A 26,872-nucleotide genomic window follows, 5' to 3' on the forward strand; every position below is an offset into this window, starting at 1 on the left:
TCGGATTACTATTTTATGGACAGCGAATATCAGGTATATCCTAAAGTAGGTGGAGTCTTCAGCATTTACGCTAAGTCACCTCTTTCGGTCTGTATATCTGCGATCGACGACAAAAAAAAATAAGAGTCTGAGTTTACGATTCCATTGGTCTTTATCCATGACTAGCTGTTCTCACCCAGCCAAGGCGATGTGTAGCACGCCGGGTGTAGAGAAGAAGTGGCTTTCTCAAAGTGGTCAAGTTTCGGTTTTTAACCATTTGGTATATACACAGATACCTTATCTGACCCAATGCAAAAATGTACAAATAACAAGCATACGCTGCTGGTGAGGATCAAAGAATTGTGCCAAGCTTGAAGGAGCCGTCAAGTACCAATTGGGACGGGAACCGCCTTGCACAGTTGCATTCCATCCCTAAGATTTGGGTGTGGTTGGCCCCTTTACTTGTTCATGGCAGTGAAAATAAGCAGAGAAATCGACATGATGAGCGATATTATGCTCAGGATGTAGAACAGATCAAAAAACCTCAGATCTGGGTTCGCTTTTCACCCTGCAGGACGAAAAAGCCAATCAGTTTCAGGAGTCGGGATCAGGTAATTGGTAATATTGAACTCGTTCGCGTTTGAAGAAGTGTGACCATCAAGGGGTCCATTGCCCGTCAGTCCATGGATGGACATCGGATTGGGTACCGAGTCCGAGATATCGAGATGCGAAGCTGTCGCAGCGACAGAATCTGGAGCTCTGGCTGGTGGCACACGCGGGACATTGAAAAAGCCGAATACGTCCAGGTACTCGAGTTCATTTGGTGCAAGGTTGCGAGGGGCTAGGGCTGCAGATGCTGGTCGGGCAGCGTCGTTCCCGTTACCGCTCATGGAGGAGGGTGATTCTCGTGGCTGGCGAGATATGAGGAAGTCGAGATCGAATGCGCACCGGCGCATGTCGGCTAGGATCTTGACCGTAGATGGGGTTGAGCGTTCGCCATCTATGGCGACTGATTGCTGATATTCGCCGTACTCGTCGAGGACTCGTTGAAGGATGTTGCTGTAGCGCTCTGCGACCTTCCAGTGCTGGCCCATGCGGGAGAGTGTATCAACGAAGAAAATTATGTCGGAACTGACGGTGTGGGCGATAGTAGATCCGTGGACGAGTAGAAGACGAGCTGAGACCCAGAGAGTAAAGGCGAATGGTGGCCCGAGCTTATCAAGCATGTTGTTCTCAACCACGAAACGAGTGACTGAGAGGATATTGTCAACTGCTAACAAGCATCGTTGACTAGCGCTGTAGGATGGGGTGAATATCGGCGACCGGGTTGTAGGGTACGCCGCAGATGAGTGGAGACGAATGACAGCTCTACACAGTGAAGTTAGAATCAGGGTAGTTGATCATCGCAGATAAAAAAGTAAAACTTACGTTTGATAGGTAGCATGAAGCTGTACCCAATCACTGTGCAAAGTCCGATTTGGCTTCGTCCCGTTGAAAAGCCGAGAGGAATTTTCATAGGCGTATTCTGCAGGCAAATTGAACTCCCATGTAGTCAGCTCACTGTCGAGCTTTCGGTAGGTAGATTGCCATTCTTCAACATCAGATAGAGACCCAATATCCACCGGCCGTTTCAAGAACGCATGAATACGCGAAAGAATGCCCAGAACCTCAATATAAAGCCCAAAAGAGCCCACGGTATTTGCGTGGCTCAAATAGTCTGCACGATCGCCTGAGTAGTGGAATCTTCGCGTCTCAACGACTTCATTCTTGATGAAGAATTCATCTTTGCAGGGAAGCTTTCGATCAATGTCTTTGTCGTCCAAGGCGAAGTTGAATGCAGTGGCGAGAGTCGAGTACCTATCCAACAAATAGACCATCCAAAATAGACGGCGTCTACTCTCGTCCTCAATCCATGAGTCGGGCTCGGATAACGTGACTGCTCTAAGCGTATAGATAGAGGGGTAGACTGGAGCGATGAGCGATGATTTAGACTCAACTGCCAATCCCAGCTGAACAACGGATCGGGTAATCAAGGCCAGCAGCTTCCATCCAGGAGGTCCATTTGAATCTCCAACCAGATCCAAAGCTAAGATCACGAGTGCTTGTAGAGCCTTGACCGACGAATTCTCAAGGCCGTATAACAGGACTTTCTGTTTTGAAGAATCATGGTACCGCTTTCGATTATGTTCACTGAGTCGACTGTCATTTGAAAACCGTAATGTGGTTGCAACAATGGCATAGAGAACCATGCGGTCCGACTCCTCCAATGGTGATGGGCCAAAGAATGTGTCCAATGTAGATCGACGATGAAGAATAGGACACCAGGAGTTAATGTGCTCAAAATACAGGTCGACCAAGGCATAGAGCAAATCATATGGAGGTAGGTCGAGGTCTGGGTCGGCTAATGACTGTTCTTGGTTTGCAAAAATACTGACTGGTACGGACAAGGATGATTCGTTGCCCGTGAAATCATTATTATGTGCACCCTGTGGTGGCAATGAGGCCATGGCCGATGCACTCCCATTTTGTAGGCCGTTTGAAACAAGATTCTTGACTGAAGTATCCGAAGGGCTAGTGATCGACACATCTGCACGGCGGGAAGGCAAAGTGATTGAAGAGGCGGGATCATTGAAATAGAGAGCCGCGCGGGGGCTGGGGCCGTGGACTGCAGATGGTTCGGATGGCGAGCTGTAGGAGATGGATCCTCTATGGTTTCCTATTGGATGCTGGTTTTGCAAAATATGCATCTCGATCAGCCTTGCTTGTGATTGGATAACCTCTTCTAGTCGATCTACCACCGCATTAGTTTTCCTCAATAAAAATTAACATGATATCCTTACCCAGTCGCTGCTCTAGCTCCTTTCCATACCCGGCTCTCAGACCAGGCTTCTTCCGTTCTTTGTATTCACATAACTGGCCGTTACGAGTACACCAGCCACAGCTCGGTTGCACACGATCTAAGGTGAGTCACATTTAGCTTATATTCCAATTTTTAACCGCGATCGCCACATACCGCACTTGACTTTCCTCTGCTTGCAAAGTTCGCATCTGGAACCACCATTAGTGGGAATCATTCTTCAGCCATGCGCCAGGCAGGCCAGCGTAATTGGCTCGGGTACGTACGAGACGGTAAGAGGTCGTTTCCGTTTCAAGGCTCGCGCGTTGCCGGAGCCATTGCCAAGATCATTGTCAGAGTCCTCCCCAGATGAGTATTCAGCCGGACTCTGGTCTCTATCGAGATCACCTGGCCGCTGATTGGCAGGGGTGAAGTGGTGCATGGGTGCCGTGTTCGGCATTGTGCTATAGCAAGGCTCACGTCCTATCGAGGATCGACCATGACGTACAGGCTAGATAAGATGCACGGAATAGTATCCACAGAGGGCTGGACCGGTCTAGATATCGCGGCGATAGCCCGATGATCAAGAATGGCCGAGGGAAGAGATAGAGGAAAGTGAAGATTTGGGGTCGGGAGAAAAACTGGGGCACCCCGCGTTTCTCCACTTCTCGGCTGTCTACACCACTTTATGTGACACTCCAAGAACAGTTCAAGGTTCTCGGTACTTATTTTCGGTTAGATGTGTCTTATTAGCTGCTAATAAGATAATGTATTCGATCTTCATCGTCAACGTACAACTACATGTATTCAGCAGAGTTTGCAAAGGCCTTGTAAGTAGGTCTTTGATACAGGATCATTAGAGCGCAAATTTTAGCTAGAATAAGTTCAGATGAACCGGAGATGTATAAAGACTGCAGGAATCTTGAAATCTGACACGAAAGCCGTAGAAATTCATTACAGAAGTACATGCTACATGCACGTTGCACGTTGCCACGGGGTTCGCTCCTCGGCTTATCATTACCCCGAGTGAGTTACTCCGATCCCCGAATCTCTCGAAAACGTGGAGAAATATGTATAAAATACCTCCCAATATTAGAGTGGTCTTGACACACCTATGGAAGGTAGATTTATTTAGAAACCTATTCAAGTATACTTTCTAATAAGAAGAATTGAGTTCTTTAATCTATTGTATATGTAAAAGGGGTTTCCATAGATACGAATTTTAAGGTTCCAACTCCAGTCTCAGCCTATAGGCTATTTCCAGCGTCAATCAGAGATTATCGAGATTGATTGAGATTTAGATGGCTTGATCAAGATAAATTGGCCCAGACTATCCTATTGAGTCGTGGCGAACACTTAAGTTCTCATGGAATTATTCCGATATTTAACATCGATTGATTGAATAGATAATCTTAAAATAAGATCTATTCAAGTGTTTCATGACAAATAGAGCTGAATTTATTTATTTGTCGCGCAAATAAAGTCTTAAAGTTCCCATGATCATATCTTCGATGCCTGGATCAATAGTCAAAGATGACATAATCGGGATTCGGCCCCTCTCCCAACTTTGACCTCCATTTCTTACCATACTTGAACAGCAGAGAGATCGAAATGCCTTTTCTAAAATCGAATCACACCGAGTCTTGACAGACTGAAGCCCATCGGGCAATCCAGTCTGGGATCGTCGGACATGAAACCGAACAGTGGGTAAATCTAGCCCGAATTTCGCTTAGAACTTGTCTCATATGGTTAATGGAATAGATGCCGCATGTCTGACATGTCGTCAAAAATCACGACGGTGTGATCGTACGCGGCCGATGTGCAAGCGATGTATCAGCAAAGGACTTCAATGTGGCGGGTATCCCGACAAATTTCGATTTTGCGGGATTGCCAGCCGAGGGAAGTGGAAGAATCGAGATGCTCCTATCGATGAAATTGTATCAGCAGATAACCCCCCGACGAGCAGGAGAGACAATTTTTCAGGGTCAAGTACCCCCGGGAGTGCTTCTATTTCTCAAGGTCTCACGCCAAATGACGGACCCGAGATCGAAAAAGTTCTCAAGTCAGCAGAAACTGCAACTCTACTCTCCCATTGTAAATTGCTTCATCCTATGGTCCTTATTTTTGCTAACTTGAACACAGATGACATTTTTATTTGCCCACATCAGATAGCACAGCCGATCGATAGCAGTGAAAACCCCTATCGACTTTATGTTATCCCCCTAGCCCACGAACAAATTGGCCTCTTATATTCGGTGCTCGCGCTTTCTGCATGCCATCTTGGTCATTTGAAATCTGATAGACACCTTTACGAAGACGTTGCAGTATACTATCGTCTTAAAGCAATCACCGAGCTTAGCATTGCGATCAAGAAGGTATGCTCCGGGGATTTCAGCGCGGATGATCGGGATGGTGTTTTTGCCACCATTCAAATTCTTCTTCTGCATGATGTAAGTATGTGCTTATATTCTCTTCGGCAACGCTAATACGTTCAGTTATGTGAATCGGGCATATCGTCCCATGGAGCTCACATTTCTGGCGCCATGTCGATTAGCTCTCAGTTGATGCTGGACCAGCAGTTGTCAGTTTCAGATGAACGAACGGTTTTCTTTTTAGGAAACTTGGCGTGGTAGGTCTGCTTTTGTCAACTCACTAACTGATTCTGACTTGTTCCTTTCAGGCTGGATATTATTCGCGCATTTTCCGCCCCTGGGAGACTGTGTTTCTCTCAAAGGCTTCGCAAGAAACTACTATCATTGGGTAATTTGCGATTTGAGTCGGTGAATGGTTGTCCCCGTGAATTAGTCTTGCTGATCGGGGAAGTACTCGAGCATGCCAAGACTCATTCAACCGGTGACCTGGGTACCAAGAAGTATAATGAAAGCTTGCAAAGCCTGATTCACAAGTTTTATATCTGGGATAGCTCATGTTGTTTGTACCCCGATGAAAATCCGCTTTGGCCATCTGTTGCCGAGGCATATCGTCACACCTGCATTCTGCGCACTCGACGTCTTCTAGACGAGATGGAATCTGCTGCCGAGCCATGCATACAAGACTCGGTCACCAAAATTTTGGATTCAATTGCAAATATTCCAGGGTCTAGCCCGTTGATCGAACTTCTGGTACTCCCCTTGTTCATGGCTGGAGCGGATTGTCTTTCTCCGCATTCACGACACTATATCTTGTTGCGGTTGAGAGAAATTGATGCCAGATCAGAGATGGGTGTTTCGGCGCCGCAGACCCTACTTGAAAAAGTATGGCATGCACGGGCGCAGAAACCGGCGCATGATCGAAGCAATTCTCCCTGGATGCTTTTCGTGAGTTCAATCGCCTAAATCTGCAATTTGATATAATTGCTTATCGTTTACAGACACATAGTCCTGACAGGACGCACCAGGATGATTACCTGATCATCTGATCTCAATGCAGAAAATGATGACCTAAAAACTTGAATATTGCAAATATGACGAAAAGGATCCATAGAATGATCTAGATCAGAAAAGTCAAACCGAAGAACGTATCTCTTGAGAGAGGACATCTGGCTTTTTACGAATATAAGTCCGTCTCACAATATCATCCGCATGCTTACAAACCTCCCACTCCCCGATCCCATATTTATTAGGAGCCCGTTTTATACCTCGCCCACCACCTCCAATAATAAGATTTCCTGGTCGATAGGTAGGATCAATTTGCATACGATGAATAGCGGAAACATGAATCTGCGCATCATCAGGAATATCACGCACCTCTCCACAAGGAAGAGGCCAGCGAATCGGCTTCCAAGACCCATCGGCCTGGAGATCCATCCGGCGAAACGGTAGATACTCCATTAGTCGCCATGATAGCGTTGAGAGAAAAGATACACCCCCACCGTACGTCAGGCAATCGTGGACGATACCATGGTCCATGGTCTGGGTGAGAGTGTCGTGGAAAGCATCACGATCACGACACTGGCTGCCGTGGCTGTTTGACGAACCATTCAAAGCTGTGTCTTTGGGTACTAGATTGGGCCCCTCGTAGCAGTTGAAGCGTCGGAGCTTCTCGGCGTCGAATTCCAGCCCGACAAGCTGTGCCTCTTTGACCATCCACACGAGAGGGATATGGCTTAAAGGCCATTTATCTTCCGGATTGAGCTTCCAGCCTCCACCAACATCGCCATGTTGTCCAGAGAACCAGACTTCGGAAATGTCTTGCTCATTATCTTCTTCACTGTCTGGTATATGGAGACCTGGGATTCGAAGATGTGCTCTAGAGACGGTGCTCTTAAGCGAGATCCCATCAGGCATCAAACCACCATTCACCGATCCATGAATCAGTATCTCAGTACTGACCTTTCGACTCGGCATTGGGGAAGAAGCTCGATATCGCTCCTCATCATGTCCAGTTTCCCTCCTCGATTCCCTCCGATCACCTCCATGACCATCCAAAACAATCTCCGGCACATTCGCCTTCTCAGGATCATGATCCATCAAGTTTCTCAACCGATGCCCACCCCCGACATCCTCCGACCTGATACCCGAAATCAAATCCTGTCGAAACTTCGCCCTCCTCTCATCAATCGAAACAGCATGCCTAATAACCCTCGCACTACTATGAGCCGAATAAGGAAACTTGTTCCTCTCCATCCACGCATTCTCAAACATAGCCACACTATTGACCGTATCAAACAACCCCATAAACCTCACCCTCCCAACAGGCCTACTAAAAGTCTCCCTGAAAGCCTTCATAAAACCAAACAGCCGCCTCTTCTCTTCGCGATCATATTCCGTCGAATCCTTACGCTGCTGCCACTTCGCAAATGTCTTCCAAGCAAACCGAATCAACTCCTCGTTCCCCGGTTGAAGAAGCCCAACAAAATCCAGCATCTCAGCCAGAAACCGGGCTGTGTATGACCCGCGACTAAAACCGAAGAAATATATATCATCGCCAGGGATGTAGTAGCGCATTAGGAACTTATAGCCACCGAGAACGTGTTCGTCGAATGAGGAGCCGAGGGCTGCATCTTTGGCTTTTTTGTAGGCGGATTTAATGCGTGCCAGGCGGCTTTTGCTTCCTAGGTTGTGGGAGGTGATGTATGTTCCTATTCCGGGCTGGTAGTAGTGGTATTGGTGGCTTTGGCTGCGGTCTAGCATCTAGTTGGCATAAGTCATGGTGTTTGTCTCTGGGGGAAGAGGAGGGAAGGAAGGAGGCAAGGAGGAGTTACGCGATAAATCTTAACGAGATTCGTATCAGATGCATCTCCGGCAAATTTGTTTCCTGTTCCATCGAAACAGAGGACAAATTGTTTTGGGAGCGGGTATGGTCCAAATGACTCCATTTTGTCCTGATTATTCCGTGTGGATATAGAGTGTCAGTACAGTGCAAATTCGCATGAAATAGGCACTGGGCGATAATGGTCTTCCTAATGGGTGCAGGGGTCGCTGGGGGTCACTTTATCCAGGTGATGCTGTGGTCAAATCAAAGGCGAATATTGGAACACGCTCCTGCGTCCGTCATGATGCTTGGCCTGTCAGAATGCTGCTCAGGAAAACCATCTGCAAACACTCGTTGGGTCATCTGCAGCTTTAAGACGCTTTTCCTTTTTCTTGTAAGCCGGAACTCAATCGGCGGGAATCGTGCTGGTCTGAAGACCGGCGGAGCTTCCTGTGAACATGTTCGTGAGGGAGGATGCTGATTTGTTGGTGGTGTTGTAGATCGTCTACTCTGATTCGCGGCTGGACTGGGTCTAAGCTTTTTTTTGAATCCATCATTTCCTTTGGGTGAGTTATATAATTTAGATGATTTTTCGCCATGGCTAATGTTCAAGGGTTCTCACATTTCAAAACAATAACTTTGATTTCCTGATTGAATCTAGCCTGGATTGTATTTTTGGGTTCCAGGGAGAATTCACAACATATCTGTTTGCAAACCTTATTTTGTAGATGTTTTTATAGGGCTTGACTTTCAATTGCTCGAGTTTCAAAAAGGCAACTTTTCATTTCACCATATAGCAATAACTCTAGACAGAGTCTTTGGAATCAGGGGAGAATTGTGATCATTTCTGTGTGTCACTCGTTTTAAAATATTTTTGCCTTAGGCCGCAATTTTTCTAGATAATTTGTACAGACACTGAACTTTCCCTTAGGTTCATTCAAAGTAATTGAGGGGTATCCTGATTCTATAAAAACATCACACTCATCGCACAGCATAGCATCATGTCCAGTCGTGTCCAGGCGACTGTAAACAGTCGGACTGCAACACATTTTCAACATCAAATTCATCTCCACGGCCCAGCGCTCAGTTCGATCGCACCGCTCCCGGTGTCAGGTGCATGATTTCAGCAACCTCCTCATCAATAAGCGGACCTTTGTAATCCTTCCGAGCACGAACAAGGTACCAGATGCCACTAAGAATCAAAACGCCAGCGGTGACCACGATACTGTAGTTCATGGTCGTGTAGTTGACTGGGGTCTGCGGGGGCCACACGCTCCAGAAAACGACAAAGAGCATGTACACACAAGCATATGCGTTGTTAATAGTGCCTAGAATGCCGGGGACTTTCCACGGGCCCCAGATGAGAGGTGCTTGGGCAATTTCATACTCCATAGGGCGTTTGACTTCATTCTCAGTGTTGCGTTCGGAGCCTGAGGGGAGATCCTCACCGGGTTCTTGGTGCACAAGGGTGGTAGGCTTTTCCTTGGTACTGACAGGGGCGCTAGTGGCTGCATCAGGGTGACTTCCATCGAGCATGGTGCCATGGGGAAGGACATTTCCTTTGATCCGGTGGTAGAGAAGAAAGGCGCTGGGGAGGAAGTATGTACAGTAAAATCCGGTGACAGTCAAGGAAATGACGTCGTTGAAGGCAGTTGTGGATCCGATGTAGATGAGGGTCAGGGCACAGGCCAATCCGCAGACTACAGAGACAGATACGATGGGGATTTGGGTGCGCTTATTCACCTTCTTCAAGTAGTAGGAGAAGGGGAATCCCTGGTCACGGGCAAAGGACCAGGTCATACGAGATGCGGTGGCTGTGATACCGATAGAGCATGCCATCGTTAGTACCATGATAAGCGCAGTCATGACCGACGCCCCTGCGTAAGAGTTTGTGCTGTTGTAGAAGAGTTGGATGAAAGGGAAGCCTGTTGCTGATTCCAGTACCGACTTGACGTCACCCAGGCAGAATAAAATTGTGAGCATCATAGAGAAACCGAGAAGACTGTTTAGCGTCATCCCGGTGATGATCGCCTGGGGAATGACGGTCGCAGCATTGGCGACTTCTTCTGCCATGTGAACACTAGCATCAGCACCGACAAAGGTTGCAATGTTTCCGATAAAGCCAACACAATAGGAGATTCCTTGTGTAGGCCAGCCACCTTCGTTCAGTGACGTCTGAAAGACAAAGTGAGCCGACTTCTTGGGCGACAATGCGAGCAGAGTAGCTGTGATGCCGATGAAACCCGCCAAGTGCAAGACGAGGATCACAATTTCGAATCGAGGTAGGATGCTTGGAATCACAACGTTGATGAAGAATGTACAAGCCACGCTAGCCCACGCCAAAAGCGTGTTTTGCCATCGCTGTTGGACAAATTCCGGGTTGTTTAGGGTGACCAAACCCTCAATCATGGTACCCAGAAAAATGGTCTCAGTTGCAACTGTCGCAATCCATGCCATGGAAGTTAACCATCCGATCAGGTAGGAGCAAACTTTCTTCCACCGCATCGGGGCCAGCATATAAACCCAGTAGTATTGTCCACCGGCAATAGGCGCCATGGAAGCCAACTCGGCAATGACAGTATAGGTTGACAATGTTGATAAACAGGCGATGATATAACCATAAAAGGCACCGGCAGAACCGCCGTTTTCGTAAGATTCATAAAACAGCGTGAGAACAGTTTCCCATGTGATCAGCTCAGCCATGGCAAAGCCGACGATGGAATAGAAGCCGAATCGACGCTTCAGGACCTGCTTTTTGCCCAACCGGGCCAAAGCCTGGTCATCGGCCAACTCGGGACGAATCTCAGGTTTCATTGGTTTTGTTTTTCCTTTCGGTGCCCGAGCGGTTTACTCCGTACAGTTGCACTTCCTTGTGGGGATGAGAAGTGGGGATCAAAGGGAGGAACGCTTATGCACGCATGACCTCCAGGGATCGTAAGGCTGAATTACACAATATTGCACGAATGATCACACGATCAGAGATTGCAAGGATGAAGAGGGAAAAAGCCGGAATTTAAAGCTTCTTACCTCGGCCGTTCACCTCTCGCTACTTTTCTCCACATTTCGCTTCATCACGAATGCGGTTAGCGCTGTTCGCGGGGGGAAAACATCCACACAGTGTTTTTTTGCGGAGGTGGAACAGAAAACCGTTGAACAAGCCCTAGAGAGGTTATTCAATCCCGACTTATATGAGACTCATCATATAAATAACAAAAGATAGTAAAGTAGGGGAAGTAGGAGAAAGGGATGTGTTTTCCCATTCAGGGAATGTGATCTCGGATTAACATATGAGCGAGTTTCGGCTTTCTCCGTAACAGGATACTCAGTCCAGTCGGTGTTTACCGGATAAAAGCATCAATTAGACAGATCGCTTAGCCTGCCAAGTTTTCCATTAGGGCAAAGCTTCACACAGACTTCGGTGATTCCGCCATGAATCGAGTATCTTTGCCAAGGTGCTCATAGGTCCTGCACTGTGAAACCTGCACGGCACGAGGTCCAGGGGCTTGGTGGAGATCAGCTGAGCTGCCGAGGCTGAATACGGGATCTTCATGGCTGTAGGTGGCTGTAGTGGCTGTCAGGTGGAAACGCGGGGTGAGATGGTCCCACCCAATCCGTCCATATGTCGATCCAAGTCATAAGACATGATAATGATTCTAGACCGCGCGGAGTAATTTAATAATCCATTGGCTTGCAGTTTACTATGTCTTGTTTCAGGTAAGATAAGGTTATCAAGCAGATCCTTCCTGTGTTCCCACTTATTGCTCCTTTGACACGCGACACTTGGGTTAGTGAAAGAACTGGAAAACAAAGAGAATATTCTAGTTTATTAGTTTCTAATTTGATATAGTGTCTGCGATCTGACTCGTGCTCAGTGCCGATCTTTTTATCCATTCTGATCATTGTTGACATAACAAGGGTATTTTCAAACCTCTCTTTGAGCTTTGACACCCTAATGCTTCTTTGTATCATCGTAAATATCAATGGTATTCATCAAGAACTCTATCTAGGTCTCCCATAGCCCATACATAGATATTAAATGACTTGGGTTTCGATGCTAAGTATCCCAAAAACAAAAATCAAGCGACTCCAAAATGATCCTCCAACCTTGCGATTCTCAAATTGAAAACCTCATGTCCGTGGTCTACTCCAATTCACCCCAGGCTGACAGGTACGGCGAGGCTGAAACGCAGGGGCGGAAATGGCAAAAGTGGCTGGACGACCCTGACCGATCGTGTCCAGTATTACCCATCCGCATTACAATCCGAATGCTGTCACTTTACTACAATTGGTATGTCTACGACGGAGACTTCCCCCCAAGCAGTCTGACTGCTACTCGCTACTTCCCACCAGGTAATCTCGCATCTGCGCTCCAGTCGCATCATTTACCACTCAAACGCAAATACACCCGAATAGTTCTCAGGCAGAGACGCCGACCGTCAAAATCAGGGGGAGGTAAAACAGACAACACTTACCTCTTGCAAACAGGACCAGGGGTGATCTTCGCCCTGGAAAGCAAACGCATCGATGGTCCGCATTGGTCCGAGATCGCCCTTGCCGCGTACCGGTTCTACGAGGTGAAGAAGCTCCGCTACGTGTTCCGGATTAATATCATCAACCCAATCACCACAGCGATAGTTCGTGAAATCTACGCCAAGAATCATTGTCAGTGGCCCGATCGGAGGCGAGAATGTTGGTGGCATGGTACGCCCGAGTACCAGGCGATATTATCGACGCCCAATGCAAGAGGAGTTGCAGCTCTTGTTTTGGGAGGATTCGAGCGAGGGACCAGATACATTCCTGTCATCATGACCTGGGCTGATTCCACTCACGCCCGGGCGTATCTGCAAATGTTGTTTGTGATATGTAAAAAGTACTGATAGTCGGAGTTGCCGAGAGTTAAATCCTTGTAAGCTTTAAAGAACCAAAGTTACTTCTCGACCTTCTAGAAGGTCTTTTCAGGGGTATAGATACCGCGGCTGAATTTACGGAAGTGAAGGAATTTGATAATCCGAATTCGTATCTTCACATTTGATTATGATGTTCTGTATCCAATGCTTATCGCCATGATTCACCAGGTTCACGATACTTGGCTTGTTCTTAGTCTGATTTTAGACTTCTGCCGCTGAACAACTTGATATAATTGGTCCGATAAGCACTCCACGTAATTTATCATGCATGCCAAAAGCTAAGCCATGTTAAGCCTTGGTCTACCCCAATGGCTTCCTATCCTTTTTTACATTGGCTTATCAAGTCGCCATCCTGTATGCCGCCCTCGGGCGGGAGTTCCAGCTCCAACAGAGTTCCTTATCTGTGGACTCGATACAACCTCAACTCCACTAGGCTTTGGCTTATCGCCACAGTCCAAAGTCCTGACCATGAACTCAAAACTCCTCGCTAGGGGGTTTGGTTTTATCGCTTTTCTGCGTGTCAGTATGCATATACACGATCTGCATAGCGACTACCCGAGTTAAAACAAACATATAAACCCCCCCCCCCGCAGGCTTCCAGCTAATAGGAAGTAGCCGGGGTAAAGAAACAAGATATTCCAAGCGATCCTGGCCCCCTCTCGCCACAGACAAGGGTTCCCAATTTAAAATGTCCCGCTTGTAATTGGGCCACTGTAAGTTGCCTTCTTGATAAGCTCCGAGTAGTATCGGACCAAGCCCCTAATTGGTCCCGCGAATACCCCAATACGGACCGTTGCTCGCTCTAAGAGTCTTATCTCTTCAAGCCCTGATGGTCTGATCGCAGGTTAGGATCGCGTGGTCCATAGAAATTGATATTTTCGAGAACTTAGTTCGAAATATGGAGCTGCGTTACCTCGTGGCTGATCGGGCCGATCCTATATAATGTCAATTTACCCCCCAAGTGCAGGGTAGCCTCCGTTCCATTATTCTCCACGAACACTCGGTTCAGTTTTGCACAATGACTGCCTCCGAGGTAGACTTTGAGAAGAAAGTGCCGTCGGTTCATCCGGCGTCTGCTTCTGATGCCACGCCTCCGGCTTATGGTGAGGAAGCGCCTGCCTCCGATATTGAGGCGGGCACAAATGTCCTCAAGCGAAATCTCAAGGGCCGTCACATGCAGATGATTGCCATTGGTATGCAAATATGGATGTTATTACCTCGCACGTAATGTGGCTAATATATTGCTCAGGTGGTGCCATTGGTGCAGGTCTATTCGTCAGTACGGGATCAGCTCTACGAGAGGGAGGTCCCGGCTCTTTGGTAAGTTCCAGGCACGAGAAAAAAAATTGATCCAAGCTTACTAACAATGTCAAGCTTCTTGGTTATCTGATTGTTGGTTTCATGTTATTGTTAACCATACAAGCGCTGGGAGAACTAGCCGTCCTTTACCCTGAAAATGGTGCCTTCTTCACTTACTGCGTCCGGTTCATCAGTCCTTCCTGGTTAGTCCTCATCAATCAATAACATACTTCTATGTACCGTGCTGACTCTTCTTTGAAACAGGGGTTTTGCCGTCGGCTGGGACTATGCACTGAATTGGCTTGTCATTTTACCTTTCGAACTCACCGCTGCTAGTATGACCATCCAGTACTGGCGAGATGACTTGAACATTGGTATTTGGATCGCAGTGTTCTTAGTCGTCCTATCTGCGATCCAGGTCTTTGGTGTCCGTGGCTACGGTGAAGGTAGGATCGTACAACTTCATAACCATTGGATTCGAATACTAAGTGATTACAGTCGAATTTGTCCTCGGTGTTATTAAGGTCACTGCCGTCATCGGTTTTATCATCCTCGGTATCGTCATCGACTGCGGTGGTGCCCCCAAGGGTGGATACATTGGAGCGAAGTACTGGCACGACCCTGGCGCTTTCACAAGCTTCTACGGTTTCTGCTCTGTCTTCACCACCGCCGCGTTTGCCTTCAGTGGTACTGAGATGACTGGTCTTGCTGCTGCCGAGGCCGAAAACCCTGCCAAGTCCGTCCCCAAGGCCTGCAAGCAAGTCTTCTGGCGTATCATGATCTTCTACGTCGTCGGAACCTTCATCGTCGGTCTCATCGTGCCCTACAACGCCTCATACCTCATTGGTGCCTCAGGCGCTAACACCAAGGCCTCTCCCTTCGTCGTCTCTATCCAGAATGCTGGTATCTCCGGTCTTCCATCAGTCATGAACGCCGTCATCACCATCTCGGTTATCAGTGTCGCCAACTCCGCAACATACGGATCGAGTCGTACTATCCAGGCTCTGGCTGGCCGCGGCATGGCTCCCAAGTGGATGGCTTACATTGACAGCAAGGGCCGACCTATCTGGTGTATCCTTCTCCAGATCGCATTCGGCTTCCTTGCTTTCATCAACGAGGCTACCTCCACCGGTGACGTTATCTTCGACTGGCTTCTTGCCTTGTCCGGTATTTCCAACTTCTTTGTCTGGGGCAGTATCTGCTTGGCACACATCCAGTTCCGCAAGGCTTGGAAACACAATGGCCGTGAGGTCAGCGACCTTGCCTACGTCGCTCCCTTCGGTAGCATTGGTAGCTGGGTTGGCCTGGCTCTTAACGTTCTCTGCTTGATCGCTGAGTTCTATGTGTCGGTGTACCCCATGAACGCCGAGGACTTCTTCATGAACTACCTCGCCGCTCCGGTCGCCATCGGGCTGTTCATTATCTGGCAGGTTTACACCTATTTCAACAAGGATCCCAAGCTTGACCGTGGAGGTTGGTTCATTAAGATTGAGGATATGGATGTCTTCAGCGGCATGCGTGATGGCATTCTTGATGTTGATCTGCCACCGAAGATCGAGTACCCTACTTGGGGTGCTTGGTTCAAGGCAGCTCCCATGAGAGTTTTCCGCTCTTTGATCTAGGTCATGACTTTAAATGTGATACGTGAAGGAATAGTTGTATATTGCCGGCTACATTAAATATAATAGTTCACATAACTTTCTCTTTGAGCCAAATTTACTCCATGACTCGATTCGCACATCAAAGTGACGGCGATTAAAGATTTTCAATATTTTGTTCTGGTAGATGATCTGCAATGACCATGCGGGGCAAGATGCATAAGCAATTCGTTAACTAATTGGTGGGGATGCATGATACGCCTCAATTGATTGGATTCCAGTCGCACAAGTACAACATCGCTTGTGGGATGTGACCTGAACTGCTTTAGAGTGGATCAGTTTATCAATCTCAAACTGCCCTGAACAAAAGAATTCATGGCACAGGGATTAAATAAGCCCTTGTCTCCCTGGGTCACCATAGTATGACGATTCTATCAAATTCATGGGCGTGATTTTACCAAATTTTGATATACATACCACTGCATAGTCCCATTTTGAGTGAGATACTTTAAGTTTATGCAGAAATGCAATATGTTAGCTTGGGAACATGGAGTATTTTACTATTCCGTGGCTTCAAGATAACCCCTGCTCTGACACCATACGCCACCCGGTCTATTCCCATAAGCATGCACAACAGAAACATTAAATAGTGGTCACAGGCTATACATTTATTTCGATGTAGAGTCTTTAGCTCAGTCGGCATTAGTTTACACAACTTTTAATGTTAAGATGTCAATGCAATCAATTATTCGCATATCATGTCACACCAGCTGAGCACCCACGTTATATAACGCTATTTTGAGCAGTTATCATCACATGTAAGTGAAGCCCCTATCACCAAAAGCAGTGTAAGGCAATAATGCTCTCAACGTATAGACGCTGTACTACAGCCGAGAACTCGATTTACAAGATTAGGTTAAGATCATCATTGTTGAGTGACATTATCACCAAAAGGAAAATGCCTACATAGCGGGGTCACATTATCCTATACCATTTACCGCTCTTTGATCCCCAGTAGATTCTGATCTATATTTTTTCTTGTATACCTCATGGAAAAACCAGGAAATCCTCATCCACTGCCTCAACCCCACGCCATAATGAATGGACTTCAAACCTATCTCTACCCTATCTTTCTTTTCGGTTTATTTTATTTCACGGTAATAATCTTTTACCGGTTGGTACTAAGCCCCTTGGCAAAATTCCCAGGCCCTCGTCTAGCAGCCGCCACGCGCCTCTATGAGATCTACTACCAACTGATCAAAGGAGGTACATTTACCTGGCATATTAATGATCTCCACGACACATATGGCCCTGTTGTTCGAATAACCCCATGGGAGATCCACATAAAAGACCCCGACTACTATAACACAGTCTACGCCGGCCCAGGAAAACACCGCAACAAAGATCCCCTATTCAGCGGCATCGGTTATCCCAAGTCAATCTTCTCACTCAATTCTCACGAATCACATCGACCCTGGAGAAAGATTTTAACGCACTTCCTTAAGAAAGGAGCTGTCCTTGAGCTTGAACCAGTGATTCAAGCAAATACAAATTCTTTGTGCAAGCACTTTTCCGCGGCGGTCAAGGATAAGAACGTATTGGAGTTGCATACTGCTTTTCACTGTTTCTCTAGTGACGTCCTCTCCCAACATGCTTTTGGTGACGACCTTGGCTTTCGTTCCTTAGATGAGCCACAACTCAAGGATACTTGGAAGAAGAAAGTGAATTCAATGTTTGAGTTCTGTCGACCGGTCCGACATTTCAACTTCATGGGTGAAATAGCACACCTGGTGCCGCATCTGGTTTCAACGGCACTTCCCCAATATGCACATGTCTATGCGATGGAACAGGTAACTTTTTGATTTACCAACATAGGACCAGTAAATAACCTGTTGAATAGGATGTGAGAGGTCGAATTCAACAGATAATCGCTCGATACGATCAATGGGAGGTTGAAATGCAGTCAAATAATCATGTGGCAGAGAAGGGACGTTTCTTAGATGACCCAAAAGCTATCTATCCTGCTATATTGGCCAATCCAGAAGTGCCGATGCTTGAAAAAAGTCAATCCCGACTGGAAGATGATGCCATCTTTCTCATGCTTGCGGGTACAGATGCCCCGTCACAAACCCTTGCCATCACCATGTTCCATATACTCAACAATCCTGCAACGTATCAGAGACTCAAAGAGGAACTCTTTGCTTCTTTTCCAGATGTGACAGTCACTCCATCCATCGATCAATTGGAGCGAATTCCCTATTTGGTAGGTGTCAGTGTTATTGACTGTCTCCAGATCACATTGAGCTAACCATTATAGACTGCAACAATTAGAGAAGGTCTTCGGCTCTCCTCCGTGGTTACGACCCGACTTCCTCGCTCCGCGCCAGATGAAGCTTTACGGTATAAGCAATGGGATATTCCAGCTGGAGTATGTAGACTGCACATCCCTGGCACGCAAACACTAAGTTTTATAGACATTTGTCTCGATGTCCACCTACTTTATTTTGAGGGACCCGGCTATATTCCCTGAGCCTGACAGGTTTCTACCTGAGCGATGGCTACTTGAGCCAGAGGAGCTGCGCAACCTTGAGAAATATCTCCTTCCGGCATCAAAGGGAACACTGGGTTGTCCAGGACAAACGTAAGATTCCGCAAGAATTATGTGGCTTGGACTTTTACTGATGAACTTCAGTATGAACTGGTCATGGATGCATCATCTTATAGGGGCTCTTGTGCGCCGATTTGATCTAGTTTTGCATGACACGACGGAGAGAAATGTGAAGATGGTTCGAGACAACTTTATTGGACAGACTGAGATTGGTATGAATGATGTCCGTGTGAAGGTTCTGGAGGAACATGTTCGTTAAGAGTTGTCACTAGCTATTCAATGGCTTTTCGGGATAATTTAAACGTCAGATCTCGGTATTTTCAAATCAATTTTCGGATTCCTATTTACCAGCTTCGGTTACAGCTACATTATGTCATGATGGTCTTTACTTAGATTGTTACTATTCACTGTTTCCATTGACCAATCTATTCACTCAATTTTCTTGACCATGGCTACCAACAACATCAACAGCTACCATTTCCCGCTAATCAAGCCCTCTTCGACCACCTCCACACCCACCCAGAAGATGTCACGAAGCTTAGCGCAACCTACCCCCGGCGAGGAGTAATGAAGACAGCCACTCTATACAAAACCAAATCAGACCAAATATTCACCATCGACCTCTCATGAATACGAAACTGCCTAATCCCCGAGTCTCTGCGAGAGTCGCTAGCTCCTCATGGCCTGAGCGATGTCCTCGACTTTTTCAACAATACAAGTACGCAGTATGTCCTCACCAAACTTTCATCGCTCAGCATCCTTGCCCGCCCCAATCAGTCCACGGCACACAAATCCTACAACATGAAGTACCGTCTCTGTGACTACAACCATGAAACCGCGGCTCCGGAATCACTACATGAATGCGAAGCCCACACGGACTACGAGATCTTCTCGATCATCTTCCAAGATGGTACACCGGATCCGGAGCTGGGTTAAAACCCGGGCACGTGGGTTCCTATTCCCGGTGATGCGACGGTTATTTTAACCTGTTGGTGTGCGGTCGTCCCCAGAGGAGGCCGGGTGTCAGCTGCGGAGCATCGTCTTCGTTGGGTCCCAAAAGTGCGTCGGTTGAGCGCTGTCTTATTTGTTGTTCCGGATCTTGATGTGAGGATGAAGCCTTCGGATGATCTTCAGCCCGTTCGCGCTTTTTCTGATATTATTGTGCGGGGAAAGTTGAACGTTAAGTCTTTCAAGGAAATTATGGGGAAGCAATGGCAGTACCGGGAAGGGAATGAGGAGATGAAGAATACCGACTCCGTCTCCCAGGATAATGAGATTGAGAAGATGATTTGGGCATAGATTGGAAATGATATCCGTTGGTGGGGCAAGCTATGATTGGTCATCGGCGATTAGATCTTAAATATGCATTAAATAAATATCAGATTGAGGGCGGCGACGCCTGCTTGAACGGGAAAGAAAATGATGCAAGATTACGATCATCCGGATATTGTTAACGGATATCGTATAAGTCTCGTGACCGCTGTCCAATCACGGGATCTAGTTTCCGAGTAACACGAGGGAAGAATAAATAGCCACAAACATTGAAGTCATAACCCAACATTTCAATAATTTATCTTTGACTGAACAGAAAAATAATAATAACCCGCCACACTACTCAACCATCATGATTCAAGGAATCGCCCACGTCAACCTCTCAGTGCATCCTGGCACGCTAGACGATGCACAAGAGTTCTACGGCAAGACCCTCGGATTAACTCCGACACAAGTCCCAGAGCTCCAAAAAGGAACCCTCCTATGGTATGAGCTAATTTTCCAGCAATTGCTCAGGTCGTGCTGATCAGTCGTGACTTCAGGTTCAATATCGGCTCGAGCGGGCAGCAGATTCATATAAACATGGGCCGAACAGACCCCGAACACTCGCGGCACCCGTGCTTCAAGTTGGATTCCAGCGAGGATCTTGAGGCTTTGAAAGAGGGAATTTATAATCACCATATCCGAGGGGGTCCGTCGGCGCCGATGGCTGCTGATAAGCCCGGAGCTATGGATTCAGGTACTCAGGATTCCACATCCTTCTGTTTGGACGTGGGCTTACGTTAGTTTTGACAGGTACTCAAGGAAAGGAATATCCCAAACGGTTCTTCGCCCGTGATTATGCGGGTAACCTGCTTGAGTTTACGCTATGAGATGGGGGCGTGACTTTGCTGGGACTTAAATATATTGCTTATAAGCCAATTTGAGGCATCTTACCTTCTTCATGCCATTCTTGCCATTTACCTAACGCGGATTTGAGGCTTGATGTGTCTCCGGTTCCGGCTTGGTCTGAGCTTGCGGGGGATGCGGGGTAAGGAACTCGGGCAATATTGAAGTGGAATTTGTTTATTATTTTTGGAATTATTCAGTCTCGCTCTTTATTGATTGGAATGTTATACGGATGAGACAATATGTTTAATCAGGATATTTTATCAACTAGTGTGTGATTATCTGGACGGTGCAGACGTGCATCAAATAATCATGTGTGACGAACAGCCCCACATATTGCAAGGCGCTGCTGGACAGGAGCTATATCAGAGATAAAGCTGAGGACCTTGGAGATTATCAATCTATAAAGCAATTAAAGCTGCAAATGTTTTGCGCAATTCTTCGGTGATTTGAATTTCTCCTGCATTGATTTCATGGAAATCTCAACGTCGACCATCGTCATCATGGCCAGCCTCGGTTCCATAATTCCACCTTTCCCCTCATCACTACGATTGTCCCACATGGATTGGTCATAACGGATTCATTCCCAGTGCATCCGAGGCCGGTAGCATACATCCGATGCAAGGGCACATGTATTGCAACTCATAAATACGGCCCCACGGTAAACTTCACATACCTAGGACCTAGGCAGATCCTTTCTCCTCTTTCACTTGGCAAAGAAATCAAATAAAGTTCGACTTCTCCGCAGATACAGGGAACTCTTCTTCACACATCAACTTACTCTGCTTATCTATCTTTCAATCTTTGATCCTACCATGGCTTCCCCCGAGATCCCACAGAAACAAAAGGCTGTTATCTACGACCAGCCTGGAAGTGTGTCCACTAAAGTCGTAGAGATTGACGTGCCCGAGCCCAGCGATGGTGAAGTCCTCATTAACCTGTTCGTCAACTGCTTCATCCGACTCTACACAATGCTAATCAACGAGTCAGGACTCATTCCGGTGTCTGCCACTCAGACCTTGGAATAATGACCAACACCGTATGACCTCCATTTCCACTATCAAAGCATCAGTCTAACGCCATCTAGTGGCACGCACTCCCACCAACCCAGGCAGGCCAAGTAGGCGGTCACGAAGGCGTAGGTAAAATCGTGAAGCTAGGCCCCGGCACCGAATCCAGCGGCCTTAAGATCGGAGATCGAGTTGGCATCAAATGGGTCGCAAGTGCATGCGGAAACTGCCGTAAGCTCCACCCCCTCAACAATCTCTTTCCACCCTAATCCATTCCACCAGTACCCTGCCAAGCAGGCACAGATGGTCTATGCTTCAACCAAAAGATATCCGGCTTCTACACCCCCGGCACATTCCAACAATACGCCCTGGGTCCAGCAAACTACGTAACACCCATCCCCGATAGTCTCGATTCCGCCGATGCAGCCCCCATGCTCTGCGCCGGTGTAACCGTCTACTCGGCCTTGAAACGCAGCAACGCCCGCCCAGGCCAATGGGTCGTGATCTCCGGTGCAGGCGGCGGTCTCGGCCACCTAGCAGTCCAGCTCGCAAGCAGAGGAATGGGACTACGTGTAATCGGCATCGACCACAGCAGTAAAGCGGAATTAGTCAAAGCTTCTGGAGCGGAACATTTTGTTGATATCACCCAGTTTCCCAAGGATGATAAGGGCGTGGCGTTGAAGAATCATGTTAAGGGCCTTACGGATGGGTTGGGAGCGCATGCTGCTGTGGTTTGTACGGCTGCGAATGCGGCGTATGCGCAGGCGTTGCCGTTGTTGAGATTTAATGGGACGTTGGTTTGTGTGGGAATTCCGGAGCATGAGCCACAGCCTATTGCGACGGCTTTCCCTGGGGCTTTTATTAATCAACATGCTACTGTTACCGGGTCGGCTGTTGGGAATCGGACGGAGGCTGTTGAGACGTTGGAGTTTGCGGCGAGGGGGGTTCTTAAGGCTCACCATCGGGTGGAGAAGATGGATGCTTTGACTGAAGTTTTTCAGGAGATGTCGGAGGGGAGATTGCAGGGTCGCGTTGTGTTGGATTTGTCCGGTTGATTGGACTTAGCTCTGCGCTACATATATTCGGGATATGAATATGGACCTTCATGTCCTTAATTTGTCTCATGGGAATTTTTGCGTTGTCAACAATTATAAAGACGGTCCAGAAAAAGATCAAAGATAAAGCAAGATTAAAGATAAAAGTAGAAAATCATGTTCGTTCTGTTCGGCGGTTTTGTTGCCGAAAAAAACACCAAAAAAAATTGACCGACGCAGGGGTCGAACCTGCAATCTCTTGATTCGTAGTCAAGCGCCTTGCCATTGGGCCAGCCGGCCTTGATGGAATACGTTCACTTATTATGTTATATAACCTAAAACACTCTTCAAGGCAGCTATGAGCTTGGCGAGAAATGGACCAACCTGCTAAATGCCTTGATATTATGAACTCTACGTTAAATTTATTCTTAATATTCTTGATTTCACTTCTCTATCTTATTAAATCTTACATTGCCCTTTCTATCATGATATTAAGTTGTTAGGGCGTTTCCATTCGGAAGTTTCCCTGGATATATATATCTATAGGATTCATGGAAGTTGTGCACCTGCAACGAACAACATCGATGCGTACAAGGACTGCTCACTACATGCGCAGTACACAAATAGACCATATCTGTTGACTGAATGGCAATTTTCGCTCACTTTAACTTTGGAAGCTAATTTTTGCCAGAGTTGCTACATACTAGTATTGATGTAAGGGAACTAGAAGAAGGTCGTCTACAGTTTGTATATCGCCTCACCTTGGGCAGCCTCACCGCCGGATATCCACACGTGGCTCCACATATCGACTATTGCCAACCCTCTAGCGATGGTTGATCGATCAACGATCAATACTTACATTATGCTTATAACAAGCGTATAGCCTTCTGCGGATCTTGGTTTAATCATGAGGCATGTGTATGGTATATAGTCATTTGACTTTATAGTTACGCTTATTGTGCTCCATACTACACAAATAAAAAGCACAATACATACCAAATCTCGGTACACTTCCGACGAAATTTATATCCGAACTGATCCGCCTATTCACCGTAGAGAATGATCAAGAAGCCTGAATACTCTCTCCACCGTCGGCTCCATTTCCGGGTCCAAACTAGCTGCACGGGCCTATGAGTGTGCCAGCTCGCTTCTTGACTCCACCAATTATTCCAAACCTCAAATCGTACCAGCGATTATTAAAACATTAAATGGTCATCCGTACCGCAGGGCGCAATAGAGGTATGTATCTAGATAATCAGATTCCAAATATCGATTGATCTACAATCCTACATCTCAATCCAAGTTCAGTATCAAACCTATCACTTGACGGACTCCGAACAAACCCGACAGTGGCTTCCCATAAAGTATAAACGTAAAAGTGGACCAGCCTCATAATTTCCACGCTTCCACATGTTAGAAATTATCACTTCTGTAGAGCGTAGTACGTAAATCCCGTGTGAAAAGGGGCTTTCTCGCCTATAATATTGCCCAGCCTAAGTTACGGGGTCCGGAGTACGAAGTACACAGACTAATATCTCCACCGTGAATAAGCTCCACAGTTACTGTACGTTACGTTACTACAGGTAAAGTAAAAATTATGGCGTTTTCGGCAACACCGATTGATTATATTGAAGAAATAGTTAACAATCAATTGTAGAAATCAGAGAGAAATAAACCTACAAGGAAAGAAACACCGAAAGTGATACAAATCATGAAACCAATTCAGGGATTTCGATAAGTGGGTCAACCACCAAAATCAGCTATGGGTCCATGGAACTAGTAGTCGAATTGGGCGAATGCCCCATTCTTTGCCAGACTGACACATCCCGTGAAAACCAGACCATGGAATTTGGGGGCCCAAGTCCGAAGTGCTGGGTCGGTATGACGACATGATGGGGTCGTTCACTACCGAAGAGGGGATTTGTCCCATGGGTAAATTGGGTTGGATAGGAAATTAGCTCTTAAGGTATTAAGGTTGGGATTTGGGTTAAAAATGATTTCATTTAGAAAAGATAACAAGCTATGTCATGACCAAGATGATGTGACTTGGTTCGAGCGGAGTATTATGCGGATACAGATGCAGATGTATGGTAGATTGTATATGCTGGATTGATGCAGGTGAATGATGAAAATCATGTAATGTGTAATGGAGCTTTACCTCTCTTTTCGCCTGGACAAACATTCAAAATGCAGGGGTATTGGAATACATAAACAAGATAGCCGGCCCAAACATGATAATAATAAACCAACGATGACAATGCGAATGCGGAGTATGATATGATGCAAAGAAGAACAAAATCGTTAAATTAACGACTTCGCTTGCTATAACCTCCTGGGTGCCCAACTGCAGGCCTCTTATACCCTGCTCCCGAGGAGCCCGCAGCACCAGCAGCTTCAACCGAGCGAATCAAAGTACCGAGTCGAACAAGATAGGCCTTCGGCGCCCGGTTAACCTCCATTTTGCTGAGGCACTTTTGAAGATCTTGAGCCCATATGGTCAAAAATGAAGGATGAAGATCCTCGAGCGCGCTGAGCACAAATAGCTCCGCATCAAGTTTCACATCGTCATCATCCGAACCAAACAGCAAATGGTAAAGATTGCGCTGATCCTCATCCTCGCCGTGGAAAGATGTTCGGCCCCAATTATTTCCAGCGAGGGGGTCCTTATTGCGGGAAGCGAGTTCGACGAGGATCTCGACAAGGGCACCGGCAGCACCCTCGGAGCCGTGAGGAGAGCGAGTGGCAATGTTGGATCGAATGCGCGAGACAGTGTGCCGAAGTTGGAGGACCACTTCTTCGACTTCCACGATGCCACCTCCAGGACTGCTAGGATCGGTAGGTCGTTCGCCTGTCGCACAGTACCGGTCAAATTCTTCTAGTAGTCGGCGGGACTGATTCTGGATCTTCTCGTAGTAGATTGATGCACATGCGCCGGAGGGCATTGCCTTGCAAACACTGCTGAAGACGCTGTCGTCGTGAACGGCCAGTCGGAAGATTGTCGCTTCGAAGTCGCCTTGGACCACGCAGGACTCTGCGGTGAGTTTCTGGGTCGTTTCTTTCAGATCTGGGCGGAAGTCTTCGGGGAGAATATTTGTTTTGAAGGCCGAGAGCACGTCCCGTATTTTCTCTGTTCGTGTCATTCCTTGATGGCTACCGTTTCCTTCGTCCCGGTGACACTGCCATTGCAGATCATTTGCTACCGTCTGTAGGCTGGCACCATTGAGAAGTTCCTCGACGCGTGTAGACACCTGGGGACGGCCGTCGCTGGAGAGAGCCGTGCGGGCCGTCGAAGGTGCAGGGTGAAAGTAGGCATGGAGCTGGTCAAGAAGCCACTACCAGTTGTCCTTGTGTTAGCAGCCTTTCTACTCGCATACGGTAGAGAATCTCATTTTGTGGACAGAGACAAACTTACAAATATGTGCTGGCAAGCAGCCTGTGGCCGCGCCTGAAAAGTTAAACAGGTGCAAGTAGTCGAGTCAGGTCCAACGTGCACCTTGGGTCGATCCAATAGCTGAAATTCATAGCCGGAGTCCGAAGCCCGGCAGTTGACAACCTCGAACTGTGATCTGAAACCCACCGAGGCACTAGCTCCAGATTCATCATCTAGATTGCTCATGTCATAGGTAATCCCAGAAGGCGCGGTGATCTCATCAATGGACTCTCCACCGCTACTCTCCTCGCCACTGGCCTCACTCCCCTCGTCCTCACGCTCACTTTGATCGGTAGGGACTGTTCGGATCGACTGGGACCGAGTCTCAGGCATGTTACCGATTGACAGTTTGTGAAACTGTCTAGTCGGGGTAGACATGCTCGAAAAAAGGGGTAGGATGATCAAATACGAAGGGGGCGACGATGTCCAAGTTGTGTATTTCCCAAGTGGACTCCTGATGGGCAAAGGTATTTAGGTAGATTCACTGGAGAGTTCTTCCGACCCATGGACGGGAGCGGGTACACAGAACCATGGAACGGATCTCCCTGGCGCCCGCTTTAAATAATTAGGACTTTGAGACTGTGCTCAACTGTGCCCATCTGTGCCATCTGTGCCGATTTGGCGCATGATGGACTGGGATAAGGGTTTGTATGATCTTCGGGGCGCAAAAAAAAAACAAAGAGTTCGGGCCGTAAGCCACCATCCAGTGAAAAATTAGGTCAGAGAAATCGATAAATTTTTAAAAATGCCAACTGACTCTTGAGCGCAGACAACCCATGGACTAGAATCATTTTCCAACGGCGCTAAAACAAAGGGTC

General features: G+C 47.2%; 10 protein-coding genes across 10 annotated transcripts; 6 read left to right on the forward strand and 4 right to left on the reverse strand.

Annotated features, from left to right (window-relative positions):
* Positions 1 to 542: 542 nt before the first annotated feature.
* Positions 543 to 3,275, reverse strand: N7520_009427 (putative C6 transcription factor; the record flags this gene model as incomplete). Its single annotated transcript, XM_057143361.1, has 5 exons — positions 543 to 1,347; positions 1,408 to 2,770; positions 2,820 to 2,936; positions 2,993 to 3,027; positions 3,103 to 3,275. 5 exons carry the CDS (start codon positions 3,273 to 3,275, stop codon positions 543 to 545), a joined length of 2,493 nt encoding a protein of 830 aa, XP_056992649.1.
* Positions 3,276 to 4,560: 1,285 nt separating this feature from the next.
* On the forward strand, positions 4,561 to 6,150 carry N7520_009428 (Zn(II)2Cys6 transcription factor; the record flags this gene model as incomplete). Its single annotated transcript, XM_057143362.1, has 4 exons — positions 4,561 to 4,909; positions 4,988 to 5,265; positions 5,311 to 5,396; positions 5,496 to 6,150. 4 exons carry the CDS (start codon positions 4,561 to 4,563, stop codon positions 6,148 to 6,150), a joined length of 1,368 nt encoding a protein of 455 aa, XP_056992650.1.
* Positions 6,151 to 6,318: 168 nt separating this feature from the next.
* N7520_009429 (T6SS phospholipase effector Tle1-like catalytic domain-containing protein) lies at positions 6,319 to 8,132 on the reverse strand (the record flags this gene model as incomplete). The annotated part of the gene is made up of 2 exons (XM_057143363.1): positions 6,319 to 7,947; positions 8,019 to 8,132. 2 exons carry the CDS (start codon positions 8,130 to 8,132, stop codon positions 6,319 to 6,321), a joined length of 1,743 nt encoding a protein of 580 aa, XP_056992651.1.
* A 959-nt stretch (positions 8,133 to 9,091) lies between these two features.
* N7520_009430 (uncharacterized protein) lies at positions 9,092 to 10,822 on the reverse strand (the record flags this gene model as incomplete). The annotated part of the gene is made up of 1 exon (XM_057143364.1): positions 9,092 to 10,822. One exon carries the CDS (start codon positions 10,820 to 10,822, stop codon positions 9,092 to 9,094), a length of 1,731 nt encoding a protein of 576 aa, XP_056992652.1.
* Positions 10,823 to 12,099: 1,277 nt separating this feature from the next.
* N7520_009431 (uncharacterized protein) lies at positions 12,100 to 12,885 on the forward strand (the record flags this gene model as incomplete). Its single annotated transcript, XM_057143365.1, has 1 exon — positions 12,100 to 12,885. One exon carries the CDS (start codon positions 12,100 to 12,102, stop codon positions 12,883 to 12,885), a length of 786 nt encoding a protein of 261 aa, XP_056992653.1.
* Positions 12,886 to 13,933: 1,048 nt separating this feature from the next.
* N7520_009432 (uncharacterized protein) lies at positions 13,934 to 15,836 on the forward strand (the record flags this gene model as incomplete). Its single annotated transcript, XM_057143366.1, has 5 exons — positions 13,934 to 14,108; positions 14,165 to 14,235; positions 14,290 to 14,417; positions 14,479 to 14,660; positions 14,713 to 15,836. The coding sequence occupies 5 exons, from the start codon at positions 13,934 to 13,936 to the stop codon at positions 15,834 to 15,836; spliced, it is 1,680 nt and encodes a 559-aa protein (XP_056992654.1).
* Positions 15,837 to 16,909: 1,073 nt separating this feature from the next.
* Positions 16,910 to 19,719, forward strand: N7520_009433 (cytochrome P450; the record flags this gene model as incomplete). The annotated part of the gene is made up of 8 exons (XM_057143367.1): positions 16,910 to 17,662; positions 17,713 to 18,075; positions 18,130 to 18,240; positions 18,287 to 18,453; positions 18,505 to 18,670; positions 18,892 to 18,984; positions 19,075 to 19,330; positions 19,481 to 19,719. The coding sequence occupies 8 exons, from the start codon at positions 16,910 to 16,912 to the stop codon at positions 19,717 to 19,719; spliced, it is 2,148 nt and encodes a 715-aa protein (XP_056992655.1).
* Positions 19,720 to 20,044: 325 nt separating this feature from the next.
* N7520_009434 (putative glyoxalase family protein) lies at positions 20,045 to 20,564 on the forward strand (the record flags this gene model as incomplete). Its single annotated transcript, XM_057143368.1, has 3 exons — positions 20,045 to 20,178; positions 20,235 to 20,431; positions 20,488 to 20,564. The coding sequence occupies 3 exons, from the start codon at positions 20,045 to 20,047 to the stop codon at positions 20,562 to 20,564; spliced, it is 408 nt and encodes a 135-aa protein (XP_056992656.1).
* Positions 20,565 to 21,395: 831 nt separating this feature from the next.
* Positions 21,396 to 22,645, forward strand: N7520_009435 (zinc-dependent alcohol dehydrogenase; the record flags this gene model as incomplete). Its single annotated transcript, XM_057143369.1, has 4 exons — positions 21,396 to 21,520; positions 21,571 to 21,619; positions 21,668 to 21,821; positions 21,873 to 22,645. 4 exons carry the CDS (start codon positions 21,396 to 21,398, stop codon positions 22,643 to 22,645), a joined length of 1,101 nt encoding a protein of 366 aa, XP_056992657.1.
* Positions 22,646 to 24,930: 2,285 nt separating this feature from the next.
* Positions 24,931 to 26,432, reverse strand: N7520_009436 (uncharacterized protein; the record flags this gene model as incomplete). The annotated part of the gene is made up of 2 exons (XM_057143370.1): positions 24,931 to 25,956; positions 26,037 to 26,432. The coding sequence occupies 2 exons, from the start codon at positions 26,430 to 26,432 to the stop codon at positions 24,931 to 24,933; spliced, it is 1,422 nt and encodes a 473-aa protein (XP_056992658.1).
* Positions 26,433 to 26,872: the final 440 nt, after the last annotated feature.

Source organism: Penicillium odoratum (assembly GCF_028828045.1).
Source record: "Penicillium odoratum strain IBT 22623 chromosome Unknown utg000006l_segment0_segment0, whole genome shotgun sequence".
NCBI lineage: Eukaryota > Fungi > Ascomycota > Eurotiomycetes > Eurotiales > Aspergillaceae > Penicillium > Penicillium odoratum.